At 36.8% G+C, this 10,725-nt stretch overlaps 1 protein-coding gene across 1 annotated transcript in view; it reads left to right on the forward strand.

Annotated features, from left to right (window-relative positions):
• The first annotated feature begins 1,583 nt into the window (after window positions 1–1,583).
• ATG4C (autophagy related 4C, cysteine peptidase) overlaps window positions 1,584–10,725 on the forward strand; it is a 26,321-nt gene continuing 17,179 nt past the window's right edge. Inside the window, exons 1-5 of the mRNA XM_009319821.1 lie at window positions 1,584–1,681; window positions 3,084–3,213; window positions 4,515–4,598; window positions 5,269–5,502; window positions 8,650–8,980. Coding sequence (XP_009318096.1) covers window positions 3,138–3,213; window positions 4,515–4,598; window positions 5,269–5,502; window positions 8,650–8,980 — 725 coding nt within the window. The 5' untranslated portion in view covers window positions 1,584–1,681; window positions 3,084–3,137. The remainder of the gene's footprint in view (window positions 1,682–3,083; window positions 3,214–4,514; window positions 4,599–5,268; window positions 5,503–8,649; window positions 8,981–10,725) is intronic.

Consider the following 10,725-nt stretch of genomic DNA (forward strand, 5'->3'; position numbering starts at 1 on the left):
GTGGAGAGCCAGCGTAGTAACCAGCGAGTAGAGAGGCGGCTTCTCTGCAAACAGCTCTTGCTCGGCTTTAAATCCTGGATGGGTAAAATGTTCGGTCTTTGCTGCCGGATTAAAAAAAAAAAGCTGTTTTTCTTCACCTGTCCTTTATAAAGTTTCATTTCTAACTGTCTTAATATGTGTTTATAGCTAGAAAGGGGTTACTCCTTAAATATTACCTCTTGGCATTATTCTCTGTCAGGGACTTCTGTGTGGATTTTGCTGTCATTGCTGCTAGTGGAGTTTCTTTCCAGGTAGGAAGAAAGTGAAGGGAATCTTCATTCTTAAATTAATTAATAAAGATAGTCACATTTAGACTTCATTCATCCCTTTTGCTGCAGTTGCATCTGCAGGTTTGCTTGCTTCTCTGTTGTTAATGAAAACAAACAAATTCTGTTGTTAATAGTGATTAAAAAAAAAAAACTAACAAACAGCCACCTCACTGCAATCATCCCCCCTCAAAGGCTGGGTAATAGGGGCTCTTAGAGGACAGGACTTCATTTTTCATTCGGAGGCGTGTCCTGCCGCTCTGTGAAGTAACATCATCCTGGTAATGTACATTCTAGATAACTTCCTAAATGAGACAACTTCAGTATAAAACCTTTAGCTTTAGATTTAATAACGGGTGTTGCACTGTGCCCATTGGGCTTGAATCTGTATTCCCTGCAACCTTCTCCTGATGCTTTTCCATTAATTTCAGTGGAACTATTACTGATGCCTTCTTACATGGATGGGAAGAGCCCACATTTTTCCGGTGGAATAAATGTGCCTTGTTTTGTGTTAGCATTCTTCCTAGAAGTCCTTTTCACATCTTCAGCGTAATGCTAGGGAAGAAATGTAACGGGATGAAAGAAAAATGTGCTGCTATGACCATTGTCTTTTAAAGGAAAATGAGCTTCTTTCTCATTTCATAATTTTTCCTTCAGGCCCTTTCAGAACAGTAGAGTTTGTTTCATTCCTAATTTTAGCCAGAGGGAGCTTTTATAGGTATTGGCTTTTAAGGCAATCAGTGGCCTCTGCATTAAATGGCTGTCGCTGATTGATCATGTGAGAACAGACTGGACCAAACAAACCTCCTGAAGAAGTTAATCTTACCAGCTTTGCCAGCTATAGTCAGTGATACAGTTAGTCTTTCCTTTTTTTTCCTAAAGAAAAAATAGGGGAAAAAAAGGCAGGAAATTAAAACCCAACCTTAAATTGTCTTTCTCTTCCTTCCCCTAAAAACCCAGCTTAACACAAGGCTAATCAAAGTAGGGTTGTAGCCATTTGTTATTTTCACTAGCAAAAAAAAATGTCAGTCTTCCCCATGTTTGTGAGCTTGCATTGCCTCTTGTTCTGTCAAAAAGTTGTTGGCAGACTTTTATGAAATAATACAATGGAATAGCAGAAAAACATGCTAGAGAAGGCTTGGGCAGTAGACTGCTGTTTCCTTGCCCTACCTACAGATCTCAGAAACAGTGCATCTGTGTGAGTACCTTCAGGCTCGGAAGACATTGGCATCCCAACATCTTCACACTCTCTTCAATTACACTGTCAGTGGTTAGGTTTTACTTACTTAAAATATGCTCCCAGTGGAGAGAATTAACGTCGTTTAGTCTTTGTGCTGCTTTTGATCCCAATTCAATGGAGACTAACACGTGGAAAGGTAAATACAGTTCTAGATTCTCCTTTTAAAGTAAGGAGTTTATGTATAGCATCAGTGATGGTGTATGCTCCTGGTCCAAGTTTATTAATAAAATGAGATAGTTCACTTTTGTTCACATCATCATCTGATGTTATCAGAACTTAGCTAAAAATCTGGTGAAGGTTGCAGTGATGTACCACTGTTGATCAACTTCACACAAGAACTTCTGTTGAAGCAGGAGCTCTTAATTTTTCAGCTATCTATGCAAGGGTTTGGGCTACCAAATATCATGAAGAAAACCTCCTTAGGTATCAACTATTTTAAAGTGAACCATTGACAGAATACATGCAGTGAAGGAAGCTCTACTAATTAATAGCAAACTTCCTGTTACAAATGGCGCAGGTGGACTACAAAGGGGGTTCTGTCCCATTTGCTCGGATTTCTTAGGAACAGGGATAAAAGGTAGTATATATTCTTTCTGTATTATTACCAGTTTAGGTTGCTTTTAAGGTGAAGTCCATCTTGTCGTGCAGTTCAGAAAGAGTAAAAGTGCATTCCCTCCCACCCCCCCTTGGAAAATTTATAAGCAGTTTTTACAAAATTAGCCTGCACTGAAGTGGTTTTTACCATCATTTTAACACTCTCAGTCTTGTGATACAGCCAGACTACTGTAGACAACACGATCAAATCAAAGAGAGCCTTTTTTGCACCACAGGTGATAATTATAAGAGATGTAAAGTAAACACTGGTTTTATGACAGTATTCTACTCATCTTTTTATGTTACCCATCTAGCAAGTTAATTGTACAAAATTATGTCACTGTTACTACACACATTTTCAGTACTACACATTTTCTGCCTTGCACACGTGCAGCAAAACATCTTGCACTTTGTCTTTCAATTCCTCCAATGCCTGTAAACTTTGGCTTAGAAAATTCTTGATTAGAAATCTGAAACTAATGCTGTTTTTAAAATCAAGATTTGTTCATTGGTGCTCAGAACCCCTGATGTGGGGGGAAAAAAGTGCTTATTGTATTCTGTTCAGCAGAAAAGAATAGCATCTATTCTATTTAGTGAAATGCATTGTAGCTCTTTATTTCACTGCCAATTAGAATGAGTGTACTCATATGCCAGCACAGGTTATATGCTCTAGATCAGTTTGTTGGGCAATAGAGAGCTGTTGGAGAACATTATTTTTTATTTGGCTTTGTATAGTAATTTTATTGGTGTATATTTGGAATTAAATGTTTTTATTACTTATTCATGGCACATGTGATTGCTTCTCAGGCCCTGGTAGAGGAGGATTCTGCAAGTTTATTACTGTTTCTGGTCATGTTAGTCTTAAGTACTGAAGTGGGCTGGCGGTGATGCTATACCCTGTGTTCTCAGTGCCCATGGATATGTTTATATTTTTGTTTTTACAGTGCAGAATTGACTGTCTTACAAGACAGCGATGGCTTTTTCTCTAGAATTTGAATATGGAGGCCACAGGGACAGATGAAGTAGAAAAGATAAAATCAAAATTTATGTCTGCGTGGCACAACATGAAATACAGTAAGTGAAACAGTCTATGGTAAAATCCTGTCTCCATTGAAATGAATGGAATGTTTCTTGTTGACACGAATGGAATCATGATTCAGAAAATTAACTAATATTAATAATAAAAATGCAATATGGCCCTTGAAACCATTTTTACTTTGATGCTATAAACAGCCCGAGTAAAGAAACTTGTTTGGCTTTTCCTTTTTCAAATAAATTTGCATAATTTCTTTTTAAATGACTTATTTTGAACACAGTAAATACATCATGTAAATGACACTAGATTTGCACAGACTTTTAAACAGGGACAATATGGAAACATCTGCGCAAAGTTTTTTTTTTTTTTAATATGTACATTTCTGGAAAAAATAGGACGGTGTGTGACAAACTCCACTGAAGAATCTACTTCACACACTTAAGTAACATAGTTTTCACAGTTGAACATCTGTAATTTGTTTATAAGCAAACAAATTTTCAAGTGTACCCTTTACTAATCTGTCCTTAACCTTAATTTTTCTACTTTCCCCCTAGGACTGAGGTTGCTCAGATTTACCACTGGGTTTCTGATAAATTTTGTTTATTCTCATAACTGAGCCTTGGAGATGTCTGGCAAGATGAAAAGATACTTTCTTCTACTTTCTTCAAGGCTACTATATGGCTGAAGGGGAATAGTAGTCGTTATACCCTATATGTGATAGGAAAAGTTCAAGATACTCTATGGACTTAGGATATAAAACACCACAGGATTTAGACTTAAGTGAAAAAGCTACTGTCTGGGGATATTGTCAAAACCTAAAAACTGAATTCTGTCCCTTTGAATTTGTACAGTATATTATACTACCCTTTTTGTGTCTGAAATCTGCAATTTAATTTTGTGGTTAGGTATATTTAATTAATCCTATGGGAAAAGCAGTACTCTTCGTGCATTTTCACTGGCCGTATGAGGCTTATTGTATGTTATTATAGGGGTTGGAAACTTCACAGAATCAAACTATGCAGTAATGAATTCACAATAGAGACAAAGCAACTTGAGCTCAGCTTTAGCATTTCTGTCTCCTAACAATTTCTGCGCAGTAGTATCATTGTATTAACATTCAAACATTCATATATTCATTACTTTTAAACCAGAACTCTAGTCTGTGTTGTGTAGAACTATTAAGCATTTTGTTATTTATGAAAGCAAAACCCAGTTTCAGTACCTTTTCTCTATATTTGCCTTTCAAGGGTTACCTTTGGCTTAACCAGATGCTATTAGCAATTGCTTTTTGGAATACTTTAGTCACAAATTTGTATTTTTTTTTGTGTGTCTATTTTAGGTTGGGTGTTGAAAACAAAAACTTACTTCAGTAGAAACTCTCCAGTCTTTCTGCTGGGAAAATGTTACCACTTCAAAACTGATGGTATGTACATAGCACTTAACTCATTCCAATCTTATTTGGCAGGAGCTCTGTGGATACATTTTTAATCTTCTAGAAAGACCCTCATTAACAATTACCGAATTCAAAATGTAAATATGAAAAGCTTAGAAAGTACTCATTTAAATGTCCAACACCACCACTAATGCAACCCATCCTAACCCGCTTTATTCATATTTTACAGTGAAGTCTTGTTCTTTCTGTAAATATTAGTGCTGTAATTTGCACTTTCGTTCATTTACCTGTCAATTTGAGATTTTCCTTCTAAAAACTCCTGAATGAAATAGTGACAATACCTGTACAAAGAGTCACTACACCAACACCTTCATTATCATTTTCCAGTATGCAGTTTTCTAAGAATCTCTCTCTTTTCAACCATTTACATTTAGGTGAATTAAGCAGTTAGTTACTTGCAAGTCAGTGATTCCATTGGCACAGTAATGTTGGCTGCATTGCTCTTTTTTTTTTTTTTTTTTCAGCTGGCACATTTCTATTGTGTTTGCCTTCCAATTTTCCTTTCTTGTATTTGAAGCGATGGTTACTTTTTGCAAGTTTGCCCTGTCTTTCTAATAGAATAGTTGCATGTTTTTACTTTCCTTCTAATAACAGAAGTGCCATACCAAGTCATAACTTAAATTTGTGCTTTGCCTCACAGAATCTGGTGAACTCTCTACAGATGGGTCCAATTTTGATAAAATCAACACGGAGATTTCAGGAAATGTTGAGGAGTTTCGTAAAGATTTTATTTCTAGAATATGGCTGACTTACAGAGAGGAATTTCCTCAGATAAAGGGGTCTGCATTAACAACAGACTGTGGTTGGGGTTGCACACTGAGAACTGGTCAAATGCTGCTGGCTCAAGGTCTTATGCTTCATTTTCTCGGTAGAGGTAAGTTACAAGAGAAGATCTCTATATTTGGCATGATAAGCATGGGTGTTCTGTAGAGAGTGTGATGGTCTTTATGTAGCCCAAATCTGAAGTGCAAGCCAGTTTTCGTTCTGGACTCCTCATTAATACTGGAATTGTTAACATTGCATCAGAGCAGTGATCTAGCTGTCCTACTCATTCATTTCTGAAAAAGGGAATACCAAAGTGCATCAAAGGAAGATACTGGAAACTCCACAGAAGCTAACTGTGAAGTAAAATACCACAAAAATTTGTGATCCCATACCTGGGGATCACAATTATTGTTATCCATGCAACTGTCCAATTCTCTTGAATCTTGCTCGTTTCTTGAACTCAAGGTGTGGAAATGAGTTCCGCAGCCCATAGCTGCGGGCTATGGCAAAAGTGATGTTCTTTTATCAGTTTTAAAGTTGTACACTATTCGGTTCTTCTGGTATTTAATATATTGAGTTAATAGAAGGATGCTAATCTAACTTCAATACATCATTCTTTGTGTTGAAATTTGCACTATTTAATTTCCTCCCTTCCCCCCTGTGTACTTACAGAGGAACTTCCATTTTTTTCTTACCATTGTCTATCTCAAAATACTCTCTCAGTCACAGCTGTTTCAAAGAAGTAGCTTTAGGAGACTTGGAACACTTTCCGCTTTCAAAGGCTAAGGCGTGCATGTCCTCCCCATTCTTCCAAGCTGAGCCATGTCCTGTCTAGAGGTATTTTTGGTTCTCATCGTTAACCACCTTTTTTTTTTCACCCTCTTCTCAATCCCTTTCATAATCTACCATGTTGCCCCTTTCAAACAGTCGGTCATGTCCTCTGTCACCACTGCTTGTTGTCAAAATGATCCAAGACATGGGCCTGAAGCCACCCAGGCATGTTAGTTAGAGAGAATAGAGTGTCTTGTTTACTCAGCCATTTGTTGGATCCCAGGAATACTTTTGTAGAAGATAGTTCTGAAAGCCTGTTTTGATAATACTTTGTACTTACTGTGCAAATGTGATGTAAGCTGTGAACATAGTCCCAAACCAGCTGCATCACAAAGTCTTCTTTCTTGGCAGTGTCATGACCGAACTGTCAGATTGGCTTACTGAATGTTCCCTTTGCTGTAGATATTTAAGTCATAAAACATTCATTATCCCTTTCAACTGACTGCAAATATCAAAACGTATGAAAATACTTCTGCTGAGAACACAAATCCCTTAAATATAACTTCTGTTACACATACATTTAAAAAAAAACTAAAAATCTGATCAGAAGACTACCTATGAGTGGGAATGCGTAACGGCTCATTCTTAAGTAACCCCAAACAAAAAAGCCCCGGGTTTATATCTTTAGAATCCATGGTTACAAAGAATTCCTTGCACTGTCCCCCATGCATCCTAATTTGGAAAGTGATTTGGTGATTCCAGAGTGCTAGTGTTTCTGTGGCAATCCAAATGCATAGAAAAATGGAATATGTGTGGTCTTTCTGGACTACTTTTCTCATCACCTAGTCTTCTGACAGCTGGTGAATTATCTTTTGAAAAGCTTTTTATGAGGTCTGGGCAGCTTTTGAAACATATTTAAGTGTTTGCATTAAGTTTTTCATCGCTGTTTACTCTTTTCCCAGAGATGTTTTCATTATAGTTTAATGGTATTGTTTCTGTTACAAAGCAAAACTTGACTGCAGTTACTAGCTGGCGTACTTACACTTCCACTGCTCCATGCATTGGAACAGTGTTCCTGATACTGCTGAATGATGTTGTAAATGAGTTTTTATTTTAAATATTAAGGTACTGGTAAGTTTTACTTTGAAATGCCTGTGCTTAAGACACTGACTTGAATTTGAAGCTCACAGTACAGGAATAGCAAGGCCTGTGACGTTGTTACATTGAGCTTATGCATGCATCTGCCTGGGTCTGCGACGAAAAATTAACATGAGGTTTCACAGAGGGGCGCCACTTGTGGTAAGACACAGGGTGGTTGTCACACTGTAATAAGAGTGGGTGACATGGATTATGACCATTGCCAGCAATACTTGTGACATTACTGGAGCCCTAAGTTAGATTTTAGAATTAAAATATAGTTGCCTCTGTGCTTCCTCTTCGTTTCTCAAAGACTTTTACATGGATACTTAAGTAAGAATTACGAGGAGGGCTGCAGTTCTTGCTCTCTGTCAGTATTAGTTTGAAAAGGTTCCTCTCGCTGCTGTAATGGCAGCTTTCTGAACCTCCAGGAGCTTACCCAAATCTGGTTCATGGAGCAAAAGCACCCCATCCTTACGGTTTGTAGGGTTTGTTCCTTGCTTGCACGTGGCAGCCTTCTGCTTGCCTTCTGGGACGTTCGTTGTAGACCTTCAGGATATGTTCTGATCTCACAGTATGTTCACTGTGTTTCGGAGGTTTCCTCACATGCTCTGTGTTGCAAGTAGTTGTTCGAACTTGTGGGAGAGACTTTCAGTCATCTGACAAGGGAAGCATTACTGTTCTCTAGATATGCTGAACCACCATTATGCTCCAAGAGGAACGCTGTGTGTAGGATGCATTGTTAGAGAAACCTTTAGCTAGAAATGCAGACTGTAGATATTGTGCTGAATAATATTTAAACAAGTTTGTCTTGTAATCTAGGTAAAGAATTCACAAATTTAGTGAATAAAGAAATCTTGTCTATTTTTCTGCTGATCTCCTTTGACAGTTTGCCAGGAAGAAGTGTTTGTTTTTACATTAATAATTCCTCAGGTTTGCTTGTTTTTTAATAACTTACAAACCAGAAGAATTAAAAACAGCTTTTGAAACTTCTTGTTTGACATGGATAAAACTTTTTAGATGGTACTGAATAGCTAACTTTTATATTTTTAATATGTAAGATAATTCTAACCTTCGACCTACTGTCTGACCTACTATCTCAGATAGCATAAGCTGCTAACAAATGTACAGTTAGTATTTCATTTCACCTATCATTCAGCAGAAAATAAAAACAAATCATATTCCACTTGAATTCTTTGTTTACATTTTAACACTGACATTTGCATCTCGGTATGTAAAGTATACATTATTGGTTTGAGGAACGTGGGGGAGAAAGGGATGTGCTTTGCTAATTATACCAAAAAGTTAATATTAAGCCTAATATGCATCTTAAAATTTCTTGCTGCAGCCTGGGTCTGGCCAGATGCGTTGGACATCGACAATTCAGATTCTGAATCATGGACAGCCCATACAGTGAAAAAGCTGACGGCATCATTTGAAGCATCGCTTACAGCAGAAAGAGAACCCAAGATCCTGTCAAATCATCATCAGGGAACATTAAAGAGAAACTGTGATGACAATGAAATGCGAAATGAAGTTTATCATAGAAAAATAATTTCTTGGTTTGGCGACTCTCCGCTGGCAGCTTTTGGCTTACATCAGCTAACAGAATATGGAAAGAAGTCTGGAAAACTTGCTGGAGATTGGTATGGGCCTGCAGTTGTTGCACACATTTTAAGGTAAAATACCTTTATTCTTTGTTGTTACCATGCCTTACACATTACAGGAGAAGCATTTTAAAACATCATGAGATTACTTCAGCTTAATTGAGCATCTAACTGTTCATTATTGGCTTTGTAAAATGTCCGTATTAGTAGCAATTCTAGAGATTTTTCAGAGGCAGGAAGGGAAATAGCAGTAGGTGCAGGAACTGAACTCTGAGCCTTTGTTCAAGCTGATTTCAGAAAAAAACTGACATTCCTGTTTTCCTGTACTTTGGGCAGTAGAAGTCCCAAGTATCTCTCCCAAACCTGGTCTTTTAAATACAGCTGCATTTAATGAAATGTTCTAAAAACTAACCACTCTTTCAACCTTGGAACATGCATAACATTATAGATTTTTTTTTTTTTATACTGTAACCTGGGGGCTGTAATGTACTGATAGTGTAATGAAATGTCAGAGCTAAAATTGATGTTTTCAGCATTTCTTTGCACACATCAAATTCTTGTGAAACTGTAAATGTATGGGACTATTAATATTATAATTATATCACAGTAAAAGTAAAGGGTCTGTGACATTCAGTGTAGTTAAAAAAAAAAGTCGAAAGTCAAATTTCTCCATACTATGTGCCTTTATATGCCATTTCTTTGAATATTACTGATTTTTTTTGTTTTGTTTTTTTTATATGCTTATGTTCTTGTTGGATTCCAGTTTACCTGTAAACTGAATCACTAAGTCATTTAAGCAGCAGAAGCCAAAGTTCATACGTTTATCTATAAATATGTGAATAGAAGAATTATATATTTTATAAAAGTATATTAATCTTAAATGAACCTGTACTGAAATAATCAGGTGTATATGTGTGCATACATGCAAATACATACAGTGATGTGAGAGGTTAGCATTATTTATGGGTTTTCTTCTATTTTTTTCTGCTGATAGAAACTGTCAGAATTCTTTTTGCTTGCTTTAAATTGCAGTAGCCTGTTCACCTAATGGGAGCAGGGAGGCAGGGGGATTTGGTCCAGAACTGCATTCAACACAAACCCACTAGTGATTTCCAACACTGCAAAGGTTTCATTTCCTACATCTCCTTTCTGTCTTACAGCAGTACTAACAATGTATAGCTCTCTCATAACTTGAGAACGACTGTATTAAACGATTCCTCAAAATATATTGTGAAATAAAGGGATAGTGACCATTTAATGCAAGTGTGTATTGAAGTCAAAGGCTAATCTTCTATTTGAAGTTTAATTTCTTTACAAATGTTGTCCTTGATTGATGATCATGCTTCAGACTATCGACATACGTGTTCTTCTTAGTTTTTAGGTCCATTACTCTTACTCTTTTGAGGATAGCCTAATATTGTGATTACCTTTTTGAAAGTTTTGGTGAAACCTTGCAGCTTTTTATGTGCTAGCCTTTATTTCCATAGACATGAGGTGCTAATTTGTGGCTAGTTATATGAACTGAGGTCAACTAAAGAGATCTATAGAGTTGAAAATAATATTTTTGTCAACAAATTTAGCCTTTATTATCCCAATATACTGACAGAAAATTGTTATAAACAGAAATTAGGTAGTGAATATGAATGTCATTTTAAGTTAATGTGTTTCTTTGGGTTGTTTTTTTGTGGTTTTCATTGTTTCTTCTAAATAGCCAGACATTGTCATCTTTTGCTTGGGAAAAACATGTTGCCATATACACTGGATTTTGGTATCCAGTCTTTAAAAGCAAACAAACACCCCCCCACCCACCCATCCCC

The sequence above is a fragment of the Pygoscelis adeliae genome, unplaced genomic scaffold (genome assembly GCF_000699105.1).
Source record: "Pygoscelis adeliae isolate BGI_AS28 unplaced genomic scaffold, ASM69910v1 Scaffold181, whole genome shotgun sequence".
Lineage (NCBI taxonomy): Eukaryota > Metazoa > Chordata > Aves > Sphenisciformes > Spheniscidae > Pygoscelis > Pygoscelis adeliae.